At 34.3% G+C, this 27,994-nt stretch overlaps 6 protein-coding genes across 6 annotated transcripts; 3 read left to right on the top strand and 3 right to left on the bottom strand.

Annotated features, from left to right (window-relative positions):
• On the top strand, nt 1,201–4,860 carry LOC109333232 (heat shock factor protein HSF8-like). The gene is made up of 2 exons (XM_019568596.1): nt 1,201–1,678; nt 3,348–4,860. Exons 1-2 carry the CDS (start codon nt 1,406–1,408, stop codon nt 4,554–4,556), a joined length of 1,482 nt encoding a protein of 493 aa, XP_019424141.1. The 5' UTR covers nt 1,201–1,405; the 3' UTR covers nt 4,557–4,860.
• LOC109332670 (mitogen-activated protein kinase kinase 10-like) lies at nt 5,500–7,078 on the top strand. Its single transcript, XM_019567685.1, has one exon. The coding sequence runs from the start codon at nt 5,857–5,859 to the stop codon at nt 6,844–6,846; it is 990 nt and encodes a 329-aa protein (XP_019423230.1). The 5' UTR covers nt 5,500–5,856; the 3' UTR covers nt 6,847–7,078.
• LOC109333409 (syntaxin-22-like) lies at nt 9,449–12,836 on the bottom strand. The gene is made up of 7 exons (XM_019568888.1): nt 12,345–12,836; nt 12,147–12,240; nt 11,664–11,803; nt 11,244–11,306; nt 10,478–10,635; nt 10,257–10,357; nt 9,449–9,751 (listed from the first exon to the last, which is right to left on the bottom strand). Exons 1-7 carry the CDS (start codon nt 12,530–12,532, stop codon nt 9,686–9,688), a joined length of 810 nt encoding a protein of 269 aa, XP_019424433.1. The 5' UTR covers nt 12,533–12,836; the 3' UTR covers nt 9,449–9,685.
• On the bottom strand, nt 16,977–17,807 carry LOC109332343. The gene is made up of 3 exons (XM_019567296.1): nt 17,480–17,807; nt 17,352–17,396; nt 16,977–17,273 (listed from the first exon to the last, which is right to left on the bottom strand). Exons 1-3 carry the CDS (start codon nt 17,691–17,693, stop codon nt 17,146–17,148), a joined length of 387 nt encoding a protein of 128 aa, XP_019422841.1. The 5' UTR covers nt 17,694–17,807; the 3' UTR covers nt 16,977–17,145.
• Nucleotides 20,868–23,732, top strand: LOC109333036. Its single transcript, XM_019568270.1, has 2 exons — nt 20,868–21,170; nt 22,968–23,732. Exons 1-2 carry the CDS (start codon nt 21,040–21,042, stop codon nt 23,416–23,418), a joined length of 582 nt encoding a protein of 193 aa, XP_019423815.1. The 5' UTR covers nt 20,868–21,039; the 3' UTR covers nt 23,419–23,732.
• Nucleotides 24,784–27,981, bottom strand: LOC109333035 (plastoglobulin-1, chloroplastic). The gene is made up of 3 exons (XM_019568269.1): nt 27,323–27,981; nt 26,317–26,512; nt 24,784–25,336 (listed from the first exon to the last, which is right to left on the bottom strand). Exons 1-3 carry the CDS (start codon nt 27,904–27,906, stop codon nt 25,025–25,027), a joined length of 1,092 nt encoding a protein of 363 aa, XP_019423814.1. The 5' UTR covers nt 27,907–27,981; the 3' UTR covers nt 24,784–25,024.

The raw sequence follows: 27,994 nt of genomic DNA on the forward strand, positions 1-27,994 counted from the left end.
CGGATGCACCAAAGATTGAAATGAAAATCAATTGTGCCAATTTTTGGGATCTCTAACTTGTCTAGCTTAATAATATAGTGTTAAAAACTTTGTAGTAAATATTATTTTATTGGCTTAGGTTATTAAATGTCTGGTAAAATTTTAAATAACATAACATTATATATTCTTGCGTAGAATACGGTTAGAAACAACAATTTAAGACAAATTATCTTCATTCAAAATATTTGCACCATTGGTGATCTTCAATGTCCTTAAACAAAGTGTGTAGTTATGATTGCACCAGCCTTTTAAAACACTTGCCTTTGATGAATTACTAATTCAGATAGTGGAAAACATCATATGTCTCATAATTTGGATCAATGTTATAAATTATAATTGATCAAAAAAATATTTAATAATTGAAGTAACATTTATTATAAGATAATAGATATACATTATTCCGTTAGCCTCAACCTAAGACCAATGGTGTTAACAGTTTTTAACTTAGGGACCAAGAGAGAAAAAAGGTTAATGTAACTAAATGAGATACATATTTAATTTAAGGGAGTTTTGCATATAATTAAAAAATGGAAAAAATGTTAACCTCAACCATTAACATAAACATAAGATGTCTAAAAGAGTAACTTTGTAGTGAAAAATGTAAAGTTGTAACTTTCAGAACTAATAAGCTTAACTTCCAAATATATATTTACCTTATTCTAACTTCTTATCATCACTTGAGTGAGCTTAACATTGCCTATTTTTAGAGAAGTTTCTAAAAAATGGCAAGGAAAAAAAATTTGGATAAAAGAAAATAGTAATCAATTGAATATTTAACTTTTTATTCTATCCCTACTTAGTTAAGAAAATAAAAAAGTAATGATATATTTGTCTATTAATTCTTCTACTAATACTCACAAGTAAGTAATATATGTTAAAACTAATTATTAATAAATAAAAGATTATGTCTAACATGAATTTAGTTTGATGATATATTATTTACAAATTAAAAAAGAGGAGGACTTGATCCCCTCATTAAAATAACATATTTGCAAGAATTGTTAAGTGGTAATAATAATGTTAGGACGTGGCTTCTTCCCTCACTCAGAAATGGCATTCCAAGTCCCAAGAAAGGAAAGGGGTGTCCTACAATCCCATCATCCTTCCTCCATACACCTTCTTCCCTTCTCCATCTTTTCAATTCATTTCTCTCTACAATCAATCTTCCTATTCCTATTCCTATTCCTATTCCTATTAGTATAAAACAAATCTTAAACACTTTTCAACTCTCTCTCTCTCCATCACCCTATCCCCAACAATTAGGTTAGGGTTTACGTTTTTGCAAAAATGCCCCAAATTCCCCACTTTTTACAAACCACAGCCTTATCATAATTTTCCAATTCTTAAGAATTTTTATTTTATTTTCATGATGGACGGAGTTAATAGCGGTGGCGGTAACGGCGATGGTGCCACCCCGACGCCTGCTCCGGCGCCGATTCCGAACGCCAACACTCCGCCGCCGTTCCTGAGCAAAACGTACGACATGGTTGACGACCATTTAACTGATTCTATCGTGTCGTGGAGCGCAACCAATAACAGCTTCGTGGTTTGGAACCCACCGGAATTCGCAAGAGACCTTTTGCCCAAACACTTCAAGCACAACAATTTCTCAAGCTTCGTTAGACAGTTAAATACTTATGTATGTTTCTTCTTATACTACTATTTAAGTTGTTTTTATTGCTGATTAGTTTACAAAAGACTTGTTTTTTATTATTATTTTGGGTTGTTGATCATTGGGTTTAAGTGACTGTGTTGTTCATTTACATATAGATGGGATTCGTTGTGTATGTTTTAAGTTGTTGTGGGTAAGTATGATTTGTGAATGAGTTGAGATTAGTGTGTGGCTGTGTAATTGATTCACTTCCTGTAACTGGGTTGGTAGATTTTGAACTTTTTTCTTTTTCTCTTATTGAGAAGGGGTTAGTGAAAAATTATAGCATGTCCGTAAGAGCCATGGTGCTTTAAGGTATTCTACGTTTGGTAGTAAATATCCAACAAGAGCATAGGCTTAGTGCTCAAGAGTGTTGTCATGGATCATTAGATCCAACAAGAGCATAAGAACCTTGGGGGTAAAATTGTTCTTGATGTTTCATTTTTTCTTTTCTATTTTTTTTGTTTTGCTTAAATCTCTTTTTTTCATCAATCATTCTGGTTCATTTTCAAATAAAGAAGATAATCTGGTGGCCTCAACCAATGATTTAGGGGTTCACTTTAGCCTTCGATTTGAACTGAAAGAGGCACAGTGGGATTTGTTTTGTTTCTGTGCGTAAACAAATGAATATGATGTGGAATTTAAATTTGACATCTAATCCCCCTGCATTGTATCAGTAACTAGATGGAGCAGAAGAGGGGAAATTGACAAAGAGAGCAGTTTTCAGGTTAATCAGTTACTTGACTAATAACTTATGAATGTATTATATATGAAATGTCAACTGCCCCTATTGTATAAACCTAGCTGAAGTAAGGTAGACTTCAAGTTGCTGTGAAGAGGGTTTGGGGTCTCGAGCAAGTTTCCTACTGCCAAATGCTAACTGCTTTTTATACTGATATCAGCACTCTGTTTAGGGGGGGTTGTGTTTATGTTTTGTGCGAAGAAACTTAAGTTAATTAACTTTAATGGAGCATAATTTTTATCAGTGATGTTATTATTACAATTAGTATCATGTAAATGATTCAAATTTTATTGGAAGAATGAAAAAGATGACACAAGGATTAGTGCTTGCAAAGAATGAAATAGGAAGATGCCAATAAGCTTTGTAATCATGTCGTGGAATTAATCAGTTGCCTTACTGGTATAGGACTGCTTGTTTTGTGTTGTATAATGTTGTTGTATTATCAGTTTCAAGATATAGCATCATGTGTTTTTGCTGAATTAATCATAACTATTAGGCATCAAAACACTTGGACATCTGGGCTGCAATAAGTTTCGTTCTTTCTTCCTTATGAATCAATGCAGGCCATGTGCAAGTGTATTGTGATGGTGCATTCATTCAGGATTCTATTTCTACTACAGATTTGCTGAGCTCTCCCATGAGTGGAACACAAATTGTATTTATTAGTTTACTTCTCTTTCTGAAGATCATTTTAACCTTAAATAATTTCACATTACTTTTTTTCTGTGGAGCATTACTATATTGTTGCACAATAGTCATTTCATATGTGGTTGTTATTTATTCTTTATGTTCATTTTTAGTTTACCTATAAATGTTTACTTCATTGTTCTGTATAACAACTCAAAAGTTGTTGGAAGTGCATTTGATCTCCTTTCTTTTCCCCCTTTAAAATCATCAATCATTGTCATTAAGCAGGGTTTCAGGAAGGTCGATCCAGATCGCTGGGAATTTGCGAATGAGGGCTTTTTGAGGGGTCAAAAGCACTTGCTTAGGAGTATAACTAGGAGAAAACCTGCCCATGGTCATAATCAACAACAAGCTCAGCAATCGCATGCACAGAGTTCATCATCAGTTGGGGCATGTGTAGAAGTTGGTAAATTTGGGCTAGAGGAAGAGGTTGAGAGACTTAAAAGAGATAAGAATGTACTCATGCAAGAACTTGTGAGGTTGAGGCAACAGCAACAAACCACTGATAACCAGCTGCAGTCTATGGTTCAGCGCCTTCAAGGAATGGAGCAACGACAGCAACAAATGATGTCATTCCTTGCAAAAGCTGTTCAGAGCCCTGGCTTCTTTGCTCAATTTGTACAACAGCAAAATGACAGCAACAGGCACATAACTGAAGTCAACAAAAAGCGTCGGCTCAAACAGGAAGGTATTTCTGAAACAGAGCATGCTGCTGATCCTGATGGACAAATTGTTAAATATCAACCTGTGATGAATGAGGCAGCAAAAGCAATGCTAAGGCAGATCATGGCGTGGGATACTTCTCGTGTAAAATCATTTAGCAAAAGCCCTGATAGTTACTTAATTGGTGATGGTTCACCGCCATCCAGTACATTGGACAGTAGCAGCTCTTCAAGCAGGGCTTCTGGAGTAACACTCCAAGAGGTCCCTCCAGCTTCAATGCAGTCTTCTCACATTCCTGCTTCAAAGGGGATACAAGGACACGTCCCACCTGAAAATCTATCTTCAACACAAACTGCAGCTTCTGAAAAAGTTGCGAAGGTTCGAGTGCCGGAGGCACCTTCTGTTTGTGGCCCTCAAGCAGATATGATCATGCCTGATCTTTCTCCAATAACAGGTAATATTCTTGATATTCCAGACGAAAATTTAATGTGCCCTGAGACAGGCAGCGACACATTTATGGATCCTACTTCATTTGGGGCTAGCGAGTCATTTCCCATCGACTTCGACTGTATCCCACCTGATGCAGACATTGAAGATTTGTTAGGCAATCCTGCTATTTGGGATGATTTTTTGCAAACTCCAGTGTCTGAGGATATTGAGATTGATGTGGCTGAAGTGTCCGAAGGGATTGAGGTGCATCCAACAGGAAATGGATCGAACAAAACTGAACATTTGGATCAACTTAGAGAGCAGATGGGGACTTCTTTCATCTGATGCAAAAAGAGGTTGATTGTGTATGAAATTTTGATTAGTCTTTCACAATGTCTAAGGTAATCCCTGACCCAAACAATACTCAAATGATGTTTGCTGAAGACCTCTGAAAAATATACATCAATTCTTCGTTGGAAGATTTACTTCATGAGCATTATTAAAGTGCAGAAACGATGGATGACATTGGTTACCATGTCAAGTTCCTTCTCAATTTCTTTTACACTTTCTTATTGTCTGCTTTGTGAGAGAGAAAATTGAAGAACTGAAGGAGAATTGAAAATTAGCAATGTATTATGGTACATTAAATCCATCGATTCATTGCATACTCTTCTTTTCTAAATTTAATTTTATGAGATAAGTCTAATCCAATAATATGTAGTCATGCGTTGAAGAGCCTAGACTTCAGAAATCTTCTATGAGCACGTGGAAAATTTATTTTATCACAACATAAACCTAGATGGTTGAATTTCCATCCACACCCAAGTATTTTTGGTGTGCATCAAAGTGTTTCACATTTTATAATAGGAGATTAATCTTTTTGACATGTATAGATCATTAAATTATAATTTATCTTTGAACATTTTTCATACATATCCTAACCCAAACTGTACTATTGAGACCACTTTCACCTTTGGATATCTTGCCTTCATTCACGTATGGTTTTTCCTTCCTTTTCTGATTGTGATCCTAATAGTCTGTTACACCGATCACACCGAAGAAACATCTGTTGTCTCTAATCATGTTTCACACTAATAATATTAAAGCAAAAATATAAAAAATAATAGTATTTAATGTATATGACATACTTTTATTGGTATGAGACATAGTTTGTGATCATCTAGTGTAACATCATTCCCTTATAATGTCACAAACTTTTAGGCTATATAGTGTAGTGAGAGAGCGAGAGGGAGGAAGCCCCATAATAAACATCGGGGTTGTAGATGTGCACGTGTTTAATGAAACCCATGAAATTTGAGGTTTTTGCTATATTTGGAAACTAACTTAACTCAATAAAAATATTTAAAACATAATAACAAATGGCAACAAAAAGCACATCCAAATCTTGGAACAAACTACAATTATCACAACCACTGATAAGCTCTGATATCACCACCAAAACCTCACCTGTCCATATATTTCGGATTCATCACAAAACACTTGTCAGCACTCTCATATGTTAACAACTATAGTCAAGCACGTGTAATGTTTTTTTATCTTAATCTTCCCCATTTTCATATCCTTTAAACCCCATGTTATATATTATTGTTTACGCTTGACAGTTTTTGAAGTGTAAGCAAGGTAAATGACATTGGTTATCAGAGAGAGAAGGCACCAACAAGCTCTAAGGCTTTCATTACCACCACCTTCACATGATCACTTATGTCACCAAATCCATCTACCAGTACTGTTGCCATCAAAATCTACCCATTCAAATTCTTCTCCAGGGATCAGGAACTTTTCTGATCTTAAGAAAGTTGCAGTTCTTGGCCATGGTAATGATGGCACAGTCTATAAAGTTCGTCACAAGAAGAACCATTCCTTCTATGCATTGAAAGTCCTAAGATTCAATCAGAATAGCATTGATATCATTCAACCTGCTAAGGTACTCGAGGCCGAAATTCTTAAACGTGTGGATTCTCCATATATAGTAAAGTGCCATGCAGTTTTTGATCATGCTACATGCGAATCTGACAGTGGAGGTGGCCTTAGCTTTGTTATGGAATACATGGAAGGAGGGTCACTGAATGATGTGTTGACAGAACATCATAGACTACCCGAGGAAGCGATTTCTGTGTTGGCCAAGCGCGTGTTTGAAGGACTCGACTATTTACATGGCATGCACATTGTGCATAGAGATATCAAACCTTCAAACTTGCTTGTGAATGATAAAGGGGAAGTAAAGATTGCAGATTTTGGAGTTAGTCATGTAGTGGAAGGAAGGTTTGATGCAACTGAGTTAAATGCAGGCACATGTGCTTACATGAGCCCAGAGAGAGTTGATCCTGAAAGGTGGGGTGGTCAAGATGTAGATGAGTTTGCAGGAGATGTGTGGTCAATGGGAATGGTAATGTTGGAATGTTTTTTAGGATATTTTCCTTTGATTAGTCCAGGGCAAAGACCAGATTGGGCAACATTGATGTGTGCAATTTGCTTTGGTGAGAAGCTCAAAATGCCAGAGAAAGCATCATCTGAGTTTCAAAATTTTCTTAGGAGGTGTTTAGAGAAGGATTGGAGGAAGAGAGCAACAGTGAAAGAGCTTCTTCACTACCCTTTTGTGAATAGAATGCACTAGCAAAGAGCTTGGTGACTATGTTCTTCATGAGTGAAGTGCACTTGAGTTTTGTTTTTTGTCTGGTTTTCCAATTTTGTTTTTGAGGTTTAAACTTGGTCTCTTCGGCTTTTGTTGTTGCAGATTATGTGAATGGAGTTTTGAGTTAGATTTTGGTAGAAGGCACAGACAATCTTTTCTTCTTTTGGTTTGAACTTAGAAAATAGAAGCTCAATAATTTCTAAAACTTGCTACATAATGATACATTTTAATGAAGGCATTCCTATGGCCTATTCCTGAATGAATGACAATACAGACAATAGCAAATTAAGTTTTCCACTTCACATTTTCTTGAAATCTGAACATCAATCTAACATGAAATCAAAGCAAGTATAATTCAGGTGATAAACTTTTTAAGGACAGTTCCATTGAAAGTTCAGTATTACATATTTCAGTGATGATAAATAAATAAACAAACTCAAAGTTTAGTATTTTATGTTGTACTACTTTGAATATTGAATTTGTATTAAATGAAATTGTAAAAGAAACAACTAATATTAAATAATAAAAATCGCTGAATAATGTTAAGGATTTTTTAAATGTTAAATTATTTTCAATAATAAAACATGTGGTACAAACCCTGACGCAAAATATCAATAACATGTTAATCTAAAATAACAAGTTCATCTAATGATATAATGCTCCACGAGATCCTAAAAAATTAAAATGTCAAGAACTTGTGATAGTAAAGTTGTCAATAATGACAATCAGACATCCAAAAAAATTCCTTACCCATAAGGTAGTAACTTGATTAAACCTCTTGTTTGGAATATTTTCACACTGATTCCAACATTGACTTCTACTTTTTTTAAGGCTTGAAGCAAACAACCAATAAACATTGATCTCTTAAATCTAATTAAACCGTCATAACTTAGAAAGTAAAATGAATGGGTCACTTCAAATTTAATAACAAAATGGAACATTATTGTAATATTTATTTTATTTCGGCTCAAAAAACATAGAGAAATTACTTTAATATAATTATACATAATTAATAATTATATAAAATATTATATTTATATAAAATTATATATTTATTGATAATAGTTAATTATATAAATTACTTGAGTCTTCATAATTCTCTCAATTTACAATTTTAATATGATCTAATTCAAATAGAGAAGATTTGTACAACTTAAAAGAATTAATTTGAAAATAAAAAATAATTTGAATGACCTAATTCAAATGAAAATAAAAAATAATTTTAATGACCTAATTCAAATCGAGAACTTGTACAACTAACTTCAAAATAAAAAAATAACGTGAAGGACGAATGGAATGTTTTTGCCTTCATTTTATTAACAGATTTGTAAGTTGCAATATTTTTGCCTTCATTTGTAGATTGCATTTGAACAAAGAATATCAAAGGTTGTTTTTAAGTTTTTCCCTTATTAATCTCTGTTTTTTAAACAGAAGAGAGAGCACGTGCACAGCATAAAGTCGTCCTCGCCATTTTCTTCCTATTGGAATGACAATTTCCCAAACTCAAACGTAATTGGGTCTGCATCCTTGTTTTTGAATATGTAAGTAACTGGAACTAATCATTTACAAACTCACTACTAAATGAGTATGAATCTAGGTAATGGGTTAGTCAAACCAAATACATGTCCACAATAGCATGCTAACGTAACATAATACCATGTTAATTAAACAGTATTTGTTAACTTAACTTTTAATCAAAATATTGAACTGGTGACTTTTGTTTGAGTAAAAGTAATTGTATTTAATTGACAATTTAAACATGGTTAAACTATTTTTCATTTTTATCTTTTTTTATTGTCTAATTATAGGATAATGAGTCAATTGCATAAGTTGCTCATAAATATTTGTAATATTTTTTAAATTTCTAAATATTCACCTGATTCATTGATGCTTAGGACTCATGGGTAACATATCCAAGAGGCATTCATATAAGTCTGGGTATAAAAATAGATCTCGGATTTCAAACCTGACTCATGAATAATGCATTCCCATCCCTACTTCCTTTGAATCTGGATTTCAATTTCACTTCCTTTGAATCTGGATTTCAATTTCACTTCCTTTGAATCTGGATTTCAATTTCACTTCCTTTGAATCTGGATTTCAATTTCACTTCCTTTGAATCTGGATTTCAATTTCATAAAAAAACGGTGTCTATTTGCATAAAAAATGACTCCCTTGGCATAAAAAAACGTTATGATGGAAATGTACCAATAACAAATTTTCACACCTCATTGGCCTTCCCAAGATTTGGGTCTAAACAAGCGAAGATAAAGCTCCATATTCAGAAACGGGAACCACAAACAAACCCACCACTTACCCATGGTATATATATGGATTTTGCTACGGCAATGGTTAAGAACATGAAGTAAAGTCAAATTGGGAATGATATATTTAATAAAATAAGATTAAGATATTTTATTTTCCAACATTGACTTTGCATTTTGGTTCCTTAACCATTGCCCTTAGGACAATATTTAGCACACATATATATCCTATACCATGTAGAGTGTAAAGATTTATACAAAAACATTATATCATTCACTGTTGATGTATTGTTAAATAAAAGTCGGCAATCATTTAAAGATAAGGGAAATCAAAAGATTTAATATTTCTTTTATTATTAAAGAAACAAGATAACAAACACAAGCACATTGTGACATGTCCTTAAAACCCCAAACACCAACATAGAGACAAGAACATATACCCCACGTCATGTACAGAACCAGATGAAAGCATTCGGTGAAATCACCAGCAAGGGAGATCCTATTTGCAGGCCAAATATATAATGCATTTGATCCATAATGGAATCAAGAGTCTTTGACTAAGCAGCAAGCACAATGATCACAATTAGAAGCACAATCCCGAATATCACCAAAAGCAAGCATGCCTGTAAAGGTGGAAATTAATATAACATATTAGATTGTCAGAGAAAAATTAAGATTTAAAAGGAAAAGGTGCAATCAAAGATCAAGATGATGGACAATTTAGATTAAAAAAAAAATATCTCTATTAGTAGACTCCTGATTCTAAGTTAATTAGTCAGAGCTAGTTAGTTAGAGAACAAAAAGCAGGATATAAATAATGAGACAGTTTTGATTTTGGGATAGGGGATTAGAGGAAAGCCAGGACTCTCAATTTTCCTGTGGCTGAGAGAGTTAACTCTGTGTATTCATTGATTTCATTCCTGTCTCCTACTTGTTTGCAATTCCTAAAACTATGAACCATGTACTTCTATGAGTTCAATTTGATATGTCAAGATCAATAATAAGCCTTCGATACACTAAGCTTGTTGCATTATCAACATCTTCTCAGGAAGTCCCACATCTAACTTGACATGGGGGTGGGGGTTAAAATAAGTAATATAAATGTAAATAACAAAACTTAAATATTACCAGAGACGAATTTGATCTTTGTGTCTTTGAAGCTTTTGCAAGTTGAGATTTTGCTTGTGCGGTTGCTGCATGGGAATTCTCGATGTTGGACCCAATATCATCTACAAAATGGCAATTCTTGACATCAAATAACATGAACCAGTCCAGACCAAAAAAAAAACTTGACATAATACAAGAACGTGTGTAATTAGCGAAAACAAAAAGGTTAAATGGGAGGTTACCGATCATTGTTCCTTGCTCATGGACAAGCACAGCAAGATCTTTGAAAATCTCATTTACTTCACCAATTTGTTGCTGGATTTCTTGAATGCCTTGCTCTCTTTCCTCAATGATAGCCTCATTGAAGGCAATCTCATTATCTAGGAACAATACTTCCTGCCTGCAGCACGAATAATGCAGAGGTGAGGATCTAAAATAATGCAAATGAAATTGTCTAATTTGAAAAGTAGCCTTCTCATAATACAAATGTGTGATCAGTTCTTCATTAAATTTTATTGACAAGTGGCAGGCTCCTGCCATTGATCATGTTGCCAACTCCTTTGCACCACCAATAAAAAACATTCTTTGTATCACAAAAACACACTTCAACCTAATCTAACTTACAAATGAATAGGTTGAATTTGAAAAGTAACACTCTAATATATAAATCCATGTTAAAATTTTCAACAAATTTAATGACATAAGAAACCTGTCATTTATATGTCACCAACTCCATCAAACCCACTACGAAAAACAAAAGAGAAAGGGAACTTTCGGTATCATTTATAGCCTCATAAAAATTTGCAAACAATGACCTCTAATTGTCTAATATTTGATATAAAATTACATTTCAAAATACTGCTTTGTTGCATCATATATCATATTATTATAATAATATCCAAATTTTATAAGGACAGCAGATGTTATCGGAAGAGAAAAATGTAACAACTTTCTTTAAATGGCAAAACTACTCATTCGCTATCATATCAATAAGACAATAGAAATCACCTTTTGGATTCCATGAGAAGGGCACGCTGTTCGGGAGGCTTATCAGAACTAACATCTAGTTCGCTGCAAGCCAGAAAGAAAGGTCCATGTCATAATCATGTGTGCAAAAGTAGTAAAAATTCATTAGCAATGACACACTAGCAGCCACTATAGAATTGCAAGTTAGGACTTAAGCACATGAAGAGAGCCCAACCCAAAAGACTAGTCTATTAGGTGAGAGGGTCTCATGGCTTAAGTACCACATTGAATTTGTTATGTTAACCAATGTGCGACTCCTAACAACGTGATTGTTCATCAAGATCAAAATATTCTTCATAGTATAGACTCAGTTCACACCACAAAATTGCAGCAACATAAGCTACACACACATAAAGCACAGTCTTCCACTGTTTTCGACTCCAAAAAGATTTGATTAGTCACCTGGGTGAAAGAGCTGTTTGTGGAACAAAAGGAGTGTAAGCTGTTTCCCTCTCAGATGCAAGACGCTGTGCCTTCTGAAATTCTTTCAACACTGCCTGAAAATCTTTTGCAAGCTTCGCGTCTGCTATCTTCTTGTTTGCCTGCAAATACGATAAATACATTGAACATTTCAAGATAGGATAACTCCGGCTTCCCTTAATGTTTGGCTTAATTGCATCAACATCCCTCCCACCATCATAATATCACCCTTCATGTGAGATAACCTATAATGATAACATAAACCCCAAGGGGGATTGGTGTAACGCCCGATGTCTAGAACAAGGGGTGCCGAGTGTAATTAAACTAAAATGTCAATATAGTCCACATCCAGCAACAAATTGAGTAAAATACATAGTTACAATATATGGCAACGTAATACGTAAATTGATAATACACCACATGTTTTGCTCTATCAATTGAAGAACAAAAGTCAACAAAACCTACATTAACATTAGAATGATGATCAATTTCACTAGCTTCTTTAAGTTTAGCCGAAGTATCCTTCACCAATTGTCCAATATGCAATCTCGTCTTATGCCTACAAAATCAACAACAAATAGAAACAAAAAACCTCAATCGAATTCCAACAACAAACAAACGAAAACCACAAAACACCGTAACAAAAATCGAGAGAGATCTCACAGCTTATCTCGTAGTTCAGGGGTATCCTTAGGGGTACCAAGGGTATTAACAAGCCTCTGAAAGGTTGAAACAGCGGTATTGATCTGGAATATTCCAGAAGCTACGGCTTGCGTAGGGTCCTGCTTTCCATTGATTAGGCTTCGCCGTGAAGCGAAGGGCCTCCCAGACTCGATGTCCTGAAAGCTCATTTCTGTACTGTGTTAAGGGTATGTAACCCTAACTTTTGTAGGGTAAATGGGAAGGAATTAAGGTTGGTGTTTGGGGAATGGAATTGGATTGGATGGATTAGGTTATTGTTCTCTTTCTTTTTTTCTGTTTGGAGAGAGAAAGGGAATTGAAACGTGGAATGAATGAGGGATTGAGGATGGTGAGGGTGATTCGGTGAGGTAGTTTATTCGGTAGGACTAAGGATGGATTCTGGTTGTTATTTCCTGCCAGAATGTTTATGAGGAGTTCTTCACCCATGGGACACGTGCTTCCTTGTCATAGGACAGAGGTGAAACTGGATTTCCTTAGCGCTCTTTTTATTTTTCACATTTACCCCTTTATTTTGTTGATGGGAAGAAAACGGAAAAAGATAAATGGAAAGAGAATCAAAAAATGTAAGAAAATAGTATAGTTTTAGGTTGCTCTACTTGTTTTTTTCCGGTACCAATCCCCATTGTTTTTTTATGTTAGTTTATTTTATTTGTATGAATACTTAAGTATGGAGTATAATCTCTCAAACTATAATATTTCATGCATAAAAGTGTGTGTACGCATTCATAATTGAAATGCAATGGGTCAACATACTATTTTTCATTCTAAACAAATATGAAAACTATATAATATGTACATTCTCTGTTATGTTTTTATTATTATTTAGAATAACTAATTTTTTTTGGTAAAGATTGACAACTTTCCCTTCATTCCCTTCTAATGCTGGTCTTGCTAATAATGGCTTCAACAATTGTAGATAGTCCTATCCACTTCCCCAAGCAGTGGCACCCTCATCCAAAATAAATTTCCAAGTTTGATAAGTTGGGGTAATGATGATTCAGATCTCAAAATAACATCACAACGATAATGACAAATATTTTCTCTATGTATGTATTATGACTTGCCCAGAGTCAGAACAAATATTTTTCAGTTTTCTATATCTCTAAACTAGTTGCTCAAAGTTTGTGACTATTACTAATGAGTTTATGGTGGGACTTTCAGCACACCAGAAGAGCCAACCCAAAAGATTGTACTAGGATTATTTGTCTTGAATCGGGTCTCATTTCATATCTCAAGCCAATCAAAATGTGACTTTTTATTATTTTTTATTTTTAGAATTTTTCTTTTATTCATGTGGCAAAATGTAATAGGTTTGGGATAAGGAATGAAACACGGTCGTGGACAGGTGATACTTGTCCCAAAAAACTAGTCCATTAGGTGAGAGATTCTTATGGCTTAAGCCCACATTGAGTTTATTATTCTACTCAACTCCTAACATTGTCGCCCTCTTTAAGGGTCGACGTCCATGACAACTTTCATTCCATTGACATTGATTCAATGATGGCCTTTTTTTCTTTTGGCGGCTTCACTCACTATTAGTATTTGGTAATCTACTTTAATCCAACATATAGGTAGTCATTCATAACTCTAGATGAAAGACATGAATTGTTACACTATTTGTTCTATGCGTCTAGTGATAACATTTATTAGTGTAACCAATTATTAGTGGAACTAATTAACCGTGTATAGTGATAACATTGTTCACAGCCTGTTCTGTTTCCAATTTGTGAATTAATGTATCTATGTTGCAATATGTAACTAAATATGTCAGGGAGCAACAATAGTTGATCTGTCAGTTACAATAACTCCTGATCCAGATTACCAGCTTCTACCTGCTGGTTTGGCATCATCTGTGAGCATTGTTTAGAACCTCTACTGTTTATTGTTGTCTCAAACTATGTTTCAAACTATGTTCCGCCCCAATCATCGAAGAAGAGCAATAGAAGCGAAAAGTGGAAGATCCTTTGATTCAGCAACAAGTAGCAGCAGTCTTCCAAGCCCGCTCCTGTTCATGGTTTGATCCTTTGATCCACTTCTCTGTTTATATACTTCATCTGAAACTCCTATTAACTGTTTCTATATGATCACCTACATTTGTTTTTTTCAATATTTTGCACGCAATGCACTTTCCCATGATTACCAGCACTGGATACATATCCGTAGAAGAGATGAATCAATTTCTAGTGAATGTCTATAATAAATAGTTGAGTCTTCAATTTCTATAATATATTATATGTTACAACTTGATTTATCTGCAGAGTGAATTAACGTATTGGCCGTGTGGGGGATTTGAATAGACTATGCTCTATTTGAATGGATATAAGACACGACATCAATTTTTTAAAATTTATTTTAAGCATATGCAAAATCAGGGGATATACACTAAGAAAAGTGGAAATTGTTGTGGTCTTTTAGTTCATGTTGTTCCTTTCTGCTTTTGTTATTGAGGTCCCTTTTGAATACATGACGTTTGTTGTGTTCGAATACGTATGGTGAGATCACAAATAAAATTTTGATAGTATATAAAAATTTAGATAAATAATAACACAAAATACATAAATATAATTATATTTAAATATGACATGTTGCATATATATCTAGATACAAATATTTTCAATCTATTATATAAAGTGAGCCGTGTTTTTCTCTCAATAGGCCCTATCAAACAATATTGGTAATTGCCTAATTGGGTATAGCCGGACCAACCAATTATTCAATCATTCATTATATACTATAATTTAATATTCATGTACCGTCACTTATTGTAAAAAAATTTACACTATAAATATATTATTTTTTATATTGCTTTTTATTTAAAATATAATTGATTACAATTAATATATGAATGATAGATAATATGTTGATAGTGTGAAAACTTTACAATATCAATGGATTAATATTAAATATATATATTATACTACTAACTATAGAAAACTAATAAACAATTTTGTTTTATATCTATGGTTAGAAATCATTTAATATTTTTCCTTCAAACTTCAGCGGCGGAGGCAACTTATCCAATGTCCATATCCACGACTCACGAGCTGGTTCGGCCTAGTATTGCTCGTGAAGTTGTATCCTTTCCGTTATTTATTTGAATTTAAAATCTATGTATCGTTAGCGGAACTTTTTTTACATTATTGACACATTATTCATCATTAATTTGTATTATTTTGTTTGAGAGTCAATAGTAGTTAATATATTAATGATGAATGATTTACTAACAGTATAAAATTACTTAAGTGTATATATATTAAATTTTACTTATTTATTATTAATTAAAATTGTTGTTTGCTTGTCTAACGATCACCATATGGATTATCTGGACCATTTTCTCTTTAGCATTTGCCCTTATATGTCATCATCAAATTTTAATTTGAAATAAATGTAGAGTCAAAGGCTGAGGTAGGCACTGTCGGTGTTGGATGATGCTAATGATTTTGAAAGTGAGAGAAATGGAGATATAAATTATTATGCGAGTTATGAAATGTAATCCTTTTGTTTCTTTATTGGATAGAAATAATTGTAAACTTAATAGCTACGCAACCAGCGCAGCAAGGAGGGTAAGTATTTCAGTATTGTTATTTGAAACCCTAATTCTATATCTTCTCTGGTAATAAGTTAAGTTATCGCATATTTTTACGAAGTACATTTATTTTTACTGTAATTTTGTAACATTTCAATTTATCATCTTGTCATTAAGATGATTTAAATTTAATGAAAACCCGTTCCCAGAAAGAGATCTCCGCTGATATTTTAAGATACTGTTGTCTTATAAACTGTGTTACTACATTTCCACCAACTGTAATTAATAAAAAAAATAGTTAATTATTAATTTTTTAATTTAAATATATTTTTTTAACTAATCATATTTGGTTATACATTAAGTGAACCAATTTATGGAGAATTAAATGTTTAGGCCAAGTTGAAACATAACAATAAAATCTTATCCCTTTTATAAAGATATAAAAAGTTCCGTAAATTTTAGCCAAATTGCACTACTAGGATAGGAGTATGTGTTTGCCTTCCGTTTCTAACATAACTAAGAAACTGCTTCAATAAAATAATTGGCAATTTTATGAAATCACTTCTGGTGTTTCTACAATTACAATCGCATTTATATTGTTTTACTTGCTTGAAATTTTAAAACTAAAGTTTCTGACTAAAATTGATTTTAGAAAAAAATAATATTCAAAAGTCAAATTTAGAAATGAGTTAATTTTGCAAAATCAGCTCCGAAATGAAAATGTACAACGGATTCTACTTTCCTGACGTATAAACCCCAATTATAGAGCGCTTCCTTTTTCCGTTGAATCCGTTTTCTTGTTTATAAAACGGGATTTTACACCCGATCAATGCCAATTACCATTATTTCCATTTTCCAGACTGGCACTGTCACTCCGCAAAACGATGTTCACTACTAACGGTCCCTAAAGTCTAGCTGTATTCCAACACATTCGGCGCACCCCTGCTATCCTACGCCTTCTTCTCCCAACACCCCACTTATCCTACACTCTCCATACACACAATATTTTGTTAACAATAAATTAATAAACAAAGCCAATTCCAGATTGGATGAATGAAAATATAAAATGATGATGATGGAATTTATTTATTTAATTTTTAATTTTTTCTCAGGTGAAAATAAAAGAGATTCTGATAAACATGAACAAGAAGAATATTGAATGGAAAGAGAGAAGGTGTGAAACTCGTGTGTGTGACGCTTCTTCTGGAATCTGGACAGTGCAGAGAGAGAGTGGGATTAAAAATCGGCGAGTTTCCGGTGAAGGCGTATATGTTGCAAATTACGAAGGGTTCCGAGAACTAAAACATCCCCTCTTTTTCCATCCACGTAATGTTTATCAATGACTCTAATCTCCTTCGTTGTTTCTACAGTTAAAACGAATCAATAAATAAAAAATAAAATTAAATGCTTAAACGGATAATTGAAGAAAAAAATTAATATACCTAAATTGTTATGATGATGATTGAAGCGAGTGAATTGATCCAGTTCTGTAAAAAGATGGAGAGGTAATTAATTAGTTGGCATAATAAATTATTATAGAAAGTGGTGATGGAAGCATAAAAAGAATCACCTGAAGGAGAGAGAGGGTGAGAGAAGAGGTAGAGAAGGAAGAAGCAAAGAAGAGTGAGGATTGGGATGAGGTGAAGGAAGTTGTGTGGTGGTGAAGAGAGTCGTTGAGTCTTAGGGAGTTCCTCCACCTTTTCTTGTTCTTGTTCTTCTTCTTCATTGATTACTCCGTGGTTGTGGAGCTTCGGTGATGGCGAACCCAGAGATTGCCTATGCATTGCGGCTGAAAGACAGAGAGATAGAGAGAGATGGAGCGAGAAAGAGATTGAGAGAGAGTGTGTGTTTCTGTGTCACGAGCTGTGAAGTGAGTTTTATGAGTTGAGTTTGAAATTACTTTCAATTTCAACGTATAAACTCACCGCATATCTCAATTCTCAATAAAGTTATAAAAAAAACAGTTAATTTTTTTACTATCAATGATGTGTAGTAATAACTAATCTCTTACCTTCGTTTGGGTTTATGAATCTCCTCCCTCATTATAATTATAACCTTAATAATATGTTGAGTCTTACACCATTAGATTAATACTAAAAAAAAAGTCATTCAAATATGAGTTTAAATATAGAGATAGTGTAAATATTTACACACGATACAATCATTTATTATTTATTTTTATTTAGTAGTCCGTAATAATTCAAAATGAATAGTGAATAATTTATTGAGATGATGTCATTGTAAAAACTAATCAGTGATTATATCTTTTTTCTTTAAATATTATATTTGTGGAGAATATATTCATTTATGGAAATTTATCATAATATTAATCTCTAAAAAAATGTGTGGTATAGTCCCTCAAACAATTAAGTACATATACACTAACTTTGTGGAATATTTAATGCATTGACCAATTCTATGACAAATTCTTTGAAATATTAAGTTGTTGAAAATATGATATTTGAGTATAAGGATAATAATGGTTAGAATGGGTTCATTTATAGAGATGGTAATGAATCTTGATGGGTTTCGGTAGTGTATTATCCGGATTCGTATTGTTACTTTATTTTTGGACCTAGACCCGTCCCAAGTTCATGCTGATACCCGTTGGGTTTTTTACCTATTGGTCATTGAGTATACAGTGGATCCGTGGGTACCCACAGACCCAAAAATATTAAAAACAAGTGCGAGTAATTTATGTAATTGTATATTTGTACATTTGCGTATTTGTTTTCTACAATTTTATATAATCAATAAAAGAAAAAATTATAAAATTGACAATTTTAACATTATGATATAAAATTGATTTAGTAAGAATTGTTCAATCAACATAGTATTAGATTACACATATCAATTAACAACATAACATGACATTACTACTTAACAACATAACATCATTGTCTAATAATATAACAAACACATTTATGAATTAACAAAATAACATTATTGATTAACAATATAATATATATATATAATTGAATAGTGGGTCTGAGTACCTCGTTGCCCGGAACCAGACTCATCCAACAACAGATTTTAAAATCTCGGGTCTCAATTACCTACAGGTCCAAAAACACAGACCCAAACCTGACTCGTCACAAGTATTTTTGCGGATGGGTTCGGGTACCCATTGTCGTCCTTATTATTCATCTAGTGCGCATTTATCTTCATTTGTTTTTGGACACAAACCTATCTTGGACTAATGTGCATACTTGTTGGGTTTGCTATCTGGGAGTCATTTCATACCTAACAGATTCGCATGTATCCAAGAATACAAAAAATAAAGAAAATCGATTGCATTTGTTTCCTATAATCATATATGTGATTTGACAATCAAATGAGAAAAACAAAAAAACAATTTAAATTGTCTAGTAGTACGTTTTTTAACTCTAACAAACATATAAACCAAAGTTCATACCTCCAATCCAACATTATGATTAACAATATAAATTTATATAGTGAAAAGTTTTTAATCACCATAACATCACACCACAATTATGAATATGATATAAATCAATAAGTCTTGCTTCCTACAGGTTAGGATATTCATTACATGAATTTTCAATCAATAAGTTTCAATATCTTCAATTGGATTTACTTGTTAATCTAAAAACATGAATTGAGACCCGACCGTTAAGGGTATCCACTAATATGATACTCATTGACATCTCTATTTCTAAGACTAAGTTGGTAGCGGTTGACATAATGGTAAATGATGCACAAGTTTCTTTATTGTTGAATAAATTAAACTCATGATTATTGCGTTTTCTGGGTACTATCAATTGTATCTGCCTACCTTTTTGGGTAAGGAATTAACCACTTTCAAATGTATGGCTGTCTCTCCCAAAAAATGTCGCTCTCATGAATTGAACTATTGACTTTTTGATCATCATGTGATATAGAGGAGACTTATGCCACTAGACCACCAACAAGTTGATGATTACCAAGTTCTTTGACAATTGATTAAGTTGGTGGGAAATTAATTAATATGATGATAAATTTGTTTTGAATGACCAAGTTGATGATATTGTTAATTCTTGAAAAAAAAGTATTTGGAGAATTTCCATTTTTCACTGCAGCATTTCGTCTCATGACCTGTCCTGATCCTTGGTCGCATCCTACGCATCTGAATGTGTTGGTCTCTTTACTTGTCATTTGACTCCTTTTGGTTCCTTTCAATTCACGCTTCTCAACCCTTCTTCTTTTGCCTTTATACCCTTTTAATGGGTGGTGATAGGTGCGTTTGTTTCTATCTTTATGCTTCACTGTCTGGGTTGTGAAACCTAGCGTGCTCGTTTTGTTTGTCCTATATGCATGCCTACCATGCCGCAGTTCATTAAGTGTGGGCTAGGCCCATCTATTTCCCCTTCGTTTTCAGCCACAATTGACAATTCTATTAATCAAAAAGGAGATACACATCTAGGCCCCCACTTTTTTCATATTGGACTCCAAAAAATTCTCCTAATCTTAAAATACCCTTCATTTTTCCTTTTATCTTCTTGTACTCTCTCAAAGTCCAAACCATTCTCTCAAACTTTAATTCCTATGAACAACACTTAAAGGACAATCACACATATCAAAATTAAGTAGTTATACACACATAAAGTATATCGATACAATTGATTATACCAAAAAACTCAAACCATATTCTCAAACGCTCACATACCATAACACCCTCATGTAAGTGTCCATAATATGAAAACTATTCATTTTCTAGGTAACATTTCACTTTTAACTAATCAGTGTCAAGAGTGGAAAAAATATTTCTAACAACAGTTACTTGTAAGTAAAAAAAAAATGAAAAAAATCATTTCCAACAAATAATTTCCAGAAAATAGAAAATATATGTTATATAAAAAATATTATACATACCCACAACTAAATCTGTGATAGGAGTATGTCATAACTGGGTCCAAAAGGTGGTAAGGCCCATATATAAAACATACGGATTAATCCAACGACCAGAATGGCACCCACCGATGAAAAAGTGTGGAATGGAATAGTCGAATTGAAAAGATGAGCATCAGAGACAACCTTCTCACCATATAATCTAACAAAACAACACAAACCTTTATGCTTATTGTAATATATTAAGATAGCGAGAAATAAAAAAGAAGAAGAAGAAGAAGAAGAATGGTGCTGTGGGAGATAACACTTGGAACTGCTTATTTTTTGGGTCTGAAACGAACATACAGGCTCGCAATCAAGATTCAACGTAAGATCGTTCGTCCTAAGTACCCTAAGATCCGTCAATTTCTTCACAGGTTCATTTTCTCATCCATCGTTATTCCTTTCTGTTCTTTTGTTACTTTTATATGTAATTTTTCTCATCCATCGCGGTGCCAGTATGCGTGAGGGTTGTTATTGTATTATTATGCGTTGTTGTTGATCCATTTGTGTGTTAAGTGAAATTGGGAATGTAATCAATGTGGATGTTATTATTTATTGTTGTTTTCTTATGTCTTGATTCTTGTCACTGAGCTAGAGGAAGAAGACATTAATATAGCGATTTTTTTTGTTTGGACCCCTTTTAGTCAACCAGAATGTCTCACTTTTAATACCATATCTTGTTTCGTTCTATTTATATAATGCATTGAACATAGCTTGGAACCTATATGCTCTGTTTCAATACGCCAAATGAGGACTTAATAGGTTAGTGTAGCAGCTATGTCCCGTTGAAGGTAAAAACATGCTGATAATTACCTGTTTTCTGCTACAATTCTTTATTTGATCCATCAGATTTTGGTTGTTGTTCAGTTTTCTGGATATACAACGACATTCACCTCATTGTAGGTTGAGCCTTGACGCAAGGGTAAGTTTGCATGCCTTGTGACATAGAGATCATGGGTTCGAATCCTGGAAACGACCTCTTCGCTTGCGAGGATACGACTGCGTTATACCTAGACCCCACTATTTTGGAGCTTTGTGCATTCGGTCTCCCTTTTTACAACAACATTCAGCTCATTGCTATCCTTCGCAAACTTTAATTTTACACCATGTGTGTATTTGCAATCAAGTTATTGATTTCTTCGTGATAGAAGTCCATTCTCTGTCCATCAACCTTAATCATTTATATCTGCAATGAAAATGTTACGTGATAAAGGGGGCGGCCCAGTGCACGAGACTCCTACCTAGTAGGGTCTTGGGAGGGTAGATGTACGCAGTGTTACCCTCATTGACATATTACTTCTGTATGTTTTGAGAAGCTGAACCTGTTGTCAAGTGTGGATATTGCAAGGAGACATGCCTTCTTTACTTATATTTTAATGGCAAATGATTGTAGAATTGAAATTGTGGGAATAACAGAAAGAAAATTGTTCCCAGTAAAAGTGTTAATACAAGCTTGATCCTATTTTTTCATTAACTTTGAAGCAAAGAATAATGATAGAGAAATGATGGTAATAGTTGATTTATTTCATTGTGATGCTTGGAACTAGTAGTTTAGAAAACTGGCATGATAACTAGAAATGGAAAAGTGTAGCTAAGGAATAAATGTGTATTCACTTTTTCTGTTTTCAACCTGTCCTCTTTTTCATATTTCATTGGTGTTATATTTTATGTTTCTTATAAACGGGCAGCCAGTTTTATAACGCCCCTGTCATGTTTCTTATATGAAGTTGATTGTAACTATGTCTATCCACATGTTTGCCTGCTAATAATGTACTGTGACCTCCAGATCCAATGTTTTAAAGGATGGATTTTCAGATAGAAGTTGTGACATGTATATGTTGGAGCAAATAATTTTGTGATCATGTTCTTAGAACATAAAGTGCACAAGGTCAACTACTAGCATTATATTTTGTGGATTCCCTGAACTATGATGTTAATGCTCAATTTTTATTTATTTTACTTGAAAGTCTTTGTGATGCATAATTGTTAGCAACTTCTTTTTCACCTTTTCTCTCTAGGCTCTGGTATGAATACATATACATTTATTTGAATATTTGAGAATTGCATTACATTTACCCTTCCCTTGCCTTTTTTATTGGGGGTTTTTGTTAGTTATTTAGGAGAGCTGTTATACCATTTCTTTACTGGTCTTCCTGTTTTATGCTTCATAGGCGAACCCGTGCTATATTTGATGTAGCAATCAGTGTTCATAGGACCATTCAAGAAAGAGACATAGAAGTGGGTCGGAATCTGGGAAACTTTATTTTGCGATGGCTAGATCGAGTTAAGCCATCAGCTCATATTCGCGGTCCCCCTTCTGGGCCCCCCAATGGCAGCTCAAGCGAGAAAATGACAAAGAACATAACTGGAACTTCCAGCAACAACAAACCTCCTGGTTATTCTGGATTCTTCAAGAAGGACTCTAATAAGCATTTGTTTACCTCATGGCCAAAGCCTTTTCCAACCATTTCAAGGATGGTGAGGCAACCAAATTCTGCTGGTACCACCATCCATGGGAGGCGCTTCAGCGTGTATGCTCCTGAAGCCTTTCAATCAAATTATAGAGCAAACTGGTCTGAGGGTGTTATTAGGAAGGACATTATGCAATTTCTGCAAAATTAGCTTTTCGTCTCCTTTCAATTGCCATCACTTTGAACACTTATTTTTATCTCCACAGCAAATGTGGATGGATAATGGTGGGAGCTGATGGTGATGGAAGCCCCAGATTTCTGATCGTTTTTCTCATCTCTCTGGGCTTTGGATATTGACTATTGAGGATTATGCATTTGTTTACAGTTTTGGTTAAAAGAGCTAGCTGTTAATTACTTAAGATCACAGATAATAAGTTCCTGTTGATTAATAATAGTGAGGATTGTGTAGTTCTCCATATTTATTTCATATATTTTATCTTTCCAGACAATTCTTTGTTTATGCAACTTGCAGTCATATTTGTAGCAGTAGAGCTTGGTTCCAATAATTAACAATAAAAAACCAGAAAATCTAATCTGTTTCACATCGGCTATGATAAATTCCAGTAATAATCAAATTTGCTGTTTTCCAATAGCCCACGTAAATTAAGTGTGACAGAACATATATAGTATGACGAGTATACATAAATTCATCAAAAGGGATGTAAATTCCTCTGCCCCTAAACCAAAAAAATAATATTTACATTCAAAGCTTATTGTAGAAACATGCTTTTAAGCTTTATTGCAGAAGAACGTGTATCATTCATTCCATGTATCAGTAAAATTATTGATTAGAAAAATAATTATTAAATTTTTAACTTTAATACAATATTTATAATCAAATATTGCAAGTAACATATAACTATAACACTATTTGAGACAACAAATGTTGTCCCTACATGTCTCCATGAGATATGCACAAAGCCTCAGTGGAGGAAGACATATAGAAGCTTGCAAATTTTAGTAAACATAGGCAGCTTCGGCCAAACCATTGATTGCCATGTCTCATGAATAATAACAAATTATTGGAATATGATATGAGAATCACCTATCTCCAACGGTATCCCATTCTCTGTCTCAAATCAATCACTTGTTGACATGTGAATAAAATAAAAAATTTAAAAACAAAAATAATAAAATATACAACTTTGATTGACTTGAGACAGAAAATAGAGCATCATTTGGAACAAGTGATCTCTTTATTGGAATACAAGTCTAATGAAATGTTAGAAGCACAGAATTGCCTGCAGACTGCATAGTAATACGTACTCTTTTATTTGTGGTATGGAGGAATACAAATAGAAAAATATGATAGTTTGATTTGATCCACCGACTCATTGACTACATGTGATTGTGGGTTTGTTCTGAAACCGGTTCTCAACCTTATCTCGTACTCTATTGTAACCCTTCACCTATAGCTTATCAAAGGACATGCTGAGTTAGAAGAAACTGAGTGAGCCTCAACAACTTTTATGTCATCAGTTTAGTTTCATTTAATTCGAACTTATACAACACAAAATTACTAATTTCAAAACTAGCTTCATTAGATTGCTTTCATAATCCTTTCCCCAAAGCAAACTAAGAAGGGTTGAGTACATTTTTCACCAAAAAATTATAAAGATTATAGAATTGTAGCATACAACATAAGACGTCTCGTCCAAATATACAACAGATTGACAAGTAAAAAAGAATGACATATTTTGGATTAAACCTTGACATTTTTATTCAGGGGATGAAAGGAGCAACATTATAACTCTCTCCTATTGATCAAGAAGGGGACTCCCTTCTTTGGCAAGGACGAAAAGACCACCATCTCCCCTTGATATTCTTAAGTCCTTGTCAAGATATGTTGTAATAAGCCAAGAGCTTGTCCTCTCACCAGGAATAGAAATCTGAAGAGGTTGCTGACCGGAAATAACGCGTGCTATGTTTTCCACCACATTCTGCAGAGGACCGAGAGATTGTTGCAGAGGCTGTAGGCTAAGCTTTTGGCCAAAGATGTCTACAGTTTCTGGTAGATCAAGTTCAGACTTAATCTCTGGAGGTTCCAATGTACCTTCTTTAAATGTAACCTGCATGCATTTTGAAATGTTAGTAAGAGTTTTCAAGTCATCTATAAGAGTTCATATGCAGACACAGGAGGTTATAAGGACTAACAACCTATGGTAACATACCGCTGGCAATATCATTGAAATTAAGCATCATACAGAACACATTTCTGTGCCACGTAGGAAGAACTATTTATTTATGTACCAATATAATAAAATGAACTATCGATGTACAAGTAAAATAAAATGACAGAATATGGCAAGCATAAAAGGGCAGGTCAGTGCACAAAGCTCCTACCTAGTGGATCTGGGAATAGGAGATGTAAACAGTCTTACTCTCACAAGTGAAGAGATTGTTTCCCGGATTTGAAACTATGACCTCTAGGTCACAACGTAAACAACCTTACCATTGCGCTGGGACACCCTATGACAAGCATGGTAAGTATATTTTTCTTTTTCACATTGTCCCCAAAGTCAGAAAACCCAATGGCCATAAGAACTTTAAATGCGTAATTAAACATCCATTAAACATATAATTTACAGCAACGCAAAGTATCCTTCATCTCCTTTCTATTTCTTTTGGCCAAACCAATGTAATCAAAGATGCCATATGGTACTGCAGTGAAGTGTCAAAAAGGCTCAGCAGCTCTTGCCGGTTGAGTCATTGTCCTTCAGTGAGACACACACCTTGGTGCTTTAGGCATGCCTTTTTGGTTCAAGCAAGGGAAATAACTAGTTGCCAATGTATAACAATCTAAGCAGCAATCAGCTTATAATTTTGAAAAATGATCAGCTTAAAACTTTTATTTGACTATGAATGTCCTGCTTGAATACTTCAGTAGTTAATTTATATGGAAAATTAGTGTACTAATGTCAAATATTTTTAGCACTCTCGCCTAAAGGCGTTGAAACCCCCAGCAGCTTTTGCCTTTGACTACTTAGGGCAAATATATTTTGCCATTTTAAAAGTCGGCTTACTGAAATACTAGTCTTCACAAGAATACCTGTATTCTTGAAGGGCTTCGAACTTCAAATGATGCAGATGCGCTGAAAGACGAAGAGGCGAAAGGGCTAGAAATTGTAATGGAATTTATAATGGTGGAGGTATTAGTATCAATTGTTTGTGAAATCTTGTCCACCTTCACCAAAGGTAATGTTCCTGCTGCTAGAAGAGGCAACAGTTCAGAAGATGCTGTGTACCTGACATCAGTTAGAGATGCAAAGAAACCATAAGGGATTTAATCAATAATTACTAAACAAGAGACAATGTGATAGTTTCATCAAGATAAACAAAACCCTCCTCCAATTCTAATAGAGCATACCAAGATGAGCACAGAATCAAACTCGGGTGTTAGTCGTACAGTATTGACTCAAACATGAAAATCAGTGTGACATCCTAATGTAGAAAAAAACATAACTTTCAATCAGCCAGTACTCTAATGTAACCACGTCGAACTAAACATACAAAATACCTGAGAAATTATAAGAAACTCGAATACAAGTGGAAATAACATTAGTTCATGTTATCTAGGTTTCATTTCTGACTGCTTTAACTTTCACACTATCCCTTCTACATAACCATCTTACCTTGTAATGGTGGACCAATAACTTTTTCCAAACAGTCCCAAATGTGCATTTTATGCTTAACAAAAAGTGACTCTCTAAGTGTTTGTAAGAAGCTGAATTTCATTTTTTTTCCCATGTAAAGGTTTATGGTAAGTATGAATATAAGAACTTATAAATGATTTTTTAATTTAAAAAATGCAAATATCAAAACAAACGGGGTTTAAACCTTACAATGTTCAAATAACCACAAACTATGGCATGACATAAACTGGTGCTCCCTTTATACAACAACAAATAACAATCAGAACAACCAAAATTCCAATTCAACATGATTACAAAACAATTAATTTAAATTGAAAAGACCAATAAATCATGAGACATAGATATACATAACCATATTGCATAGAAAATAATTCATGATTCTGTAAATGCATTAAGACTTACAGCAAAACCCAATTTCCATTGAGAAGGCCAGGTTCCTCAACCGGGTTGGGAGTTGGGTTCGCCGCTTCCAACTGAGTCACCAACTCGGACACTTCAGCCCGAATCTCCGACCCAGCCCGAAACCCGAGCTCAGTCCCATAAACAGTGTCCACCAGAGCCCGCTTCAGCCCCTCGAACTCACCACCCCCATTCACCGGCACCTCCTCCGACGGAACCTCAGTGGCAGCATCGGCGGCGACCGGAATTCCATTTGCACCGTCGACGGAAACATCCCCTTCTTGCCACTCGTCCTCGTTCTTCGGTGGGTCCGAATCGGGGAGCTTGCTGGTCGATGATTCCGCCTCGGGGTCGTAATCCTCACCCCAATCGTCGGAGATATTCGCCGGAAAAGAAGAAGACTTGTCGGCGTCACCGGTGTCGCTAGCAGCGGCGGCGGAGAAGCGAAAACGAAGAGAACGGAATCTGATGGGAGAGGAAGGAGAGAGATTGAAATGGAGAGAAGGGAGGGAAAGAGGTTTAGGGTTTTGGGAAAAGGGAAATGGAGTTCTTGAAGAAGAAGAAGAAGTGAAGGAGATGAGAGCCATTGGAGCTGAGTGGAGTAATGGCGATGCGGTGAAAAACTGTGAACCTATATTTTCGTGGGCCTTCTTCACACTCGAGGCGATAAGAAAA

Source organism: Lupinus angustifolius, chromosome LG18, assembly GCF_001865875.1.
Source record: "Lupinus angustifolius cultivar Tanjil chromosome LG18, LupAngTanjil_v1.0, whole genome shotgun sequence".
Taxonomy (NCBI): Eukaryota; Viridiplantae; Streptophyta; class Magnoliopsida; order Fabales; family Fabaceae; genus Lupinus; species Lupinus angustifolius.

Excerpts from the sequence above, each read along its gene's own strand:
- LOC109333036 (XM_019568270.1), top strand. The coding sequence starts at position 21,040 with ATGGTGCTGTGGGAGATAACACTTGGAACTGCTTATTTTTTGGGTCTG. Across the intron at positions 21,171-22,967 it reads ATCCGTCAATTTCTTCACAG|GCGAACCCGTGCTATATTTG; the intron begins GTTCATTTTCTC and ends TATGCTTCATAG.
- LOC109332343 (XM_019567296.1), bottom strand. The coding sequence starts at position 17,693 with ATGCATAGGCAATCTCTGGGTTCGCCATCACCGAAGCTCCACAACCAC. Across the intron at positions 17,397-17,479 it reads TCACCCTCTCTCTCCTTCAG|AACTGGATCAATTCACTCGC; the intron begins GTGATTCTTTTT and ends ATCTTTTTACAG. Across the intron at positions 17,274-17,351 it reads TCATCATCATAACAATTTAG|AAACAACGAAGGAGATTAGA; the intron begins GTATATTAATTT and ends TTTTAACTGTAG.
- LOC109332670 (XM_019567685.1), top strand. The coding sequence starts at position 5,857 with ATGACATTGGTTATCAGAGAGAGAAGGCACCAACAAGCTCTAAGGCTT.
- LOC109333035 (XM_019568269.1), bottom strand. The coding sequence starts at position 27,906 with ATGGCTCTCATCTCCTTCACTTCTTCTTCTTCTTCAAGAACTCCATTT. Across the intron at positions 26,513-27,322 it reads AATGGAAATTGGGTTTTGCT|GTACACAGCATCTTCTGAAC; the intron begins GTAAGTCTTAAT and ends AACTGATGTCAG. Across the intron at positions 25,337-26,316 it reads GAAGCCCTTCAAGAATACAG|GTTACATTTAAAGAAGGTAC; the intron begins GTATTCTTGTGA and ends AAATGCATGCAG.
- LOC109333232 (XM_019568596.1), top strand. The coding sequence starts at position 1,406 with ATGATGGACGGAGTTAATAGCGGTGGCGGTAACGGCGATGGTGCCACC. Across the intron at positions 1,679-3,347 it reads TTAGACAGTTAAATACTTAT|GGTTTCAGGAAGGTCGATCC; the intron begins GTATGTTTCTTC and ends GTCATTAAGCAG.
- LOC109333409 (XM_019568888.1), bottom strand. The coding sequence starts at position 12,532 with ATGAGCTTTCAGGACATCGAGTCTGGGAGGCCCTTCGCTTCACGGCGA. Across the intron at positions 11,804-12,146 it reads ATCATCATTCTAATGTTAAT|GCAAACAAGAAGATAGCAGA; the intron begins GTAGGTTTTGTT and ends TCGTATTTGCAG. Across the intron at positions 11,307-11,663 it reads CAAACAGCTCTTTCACCCAG|CGAACTAGATGTTAGTTCTG; the intron begins GTGACTAATCAA and ends TCTGGCTTGCAG.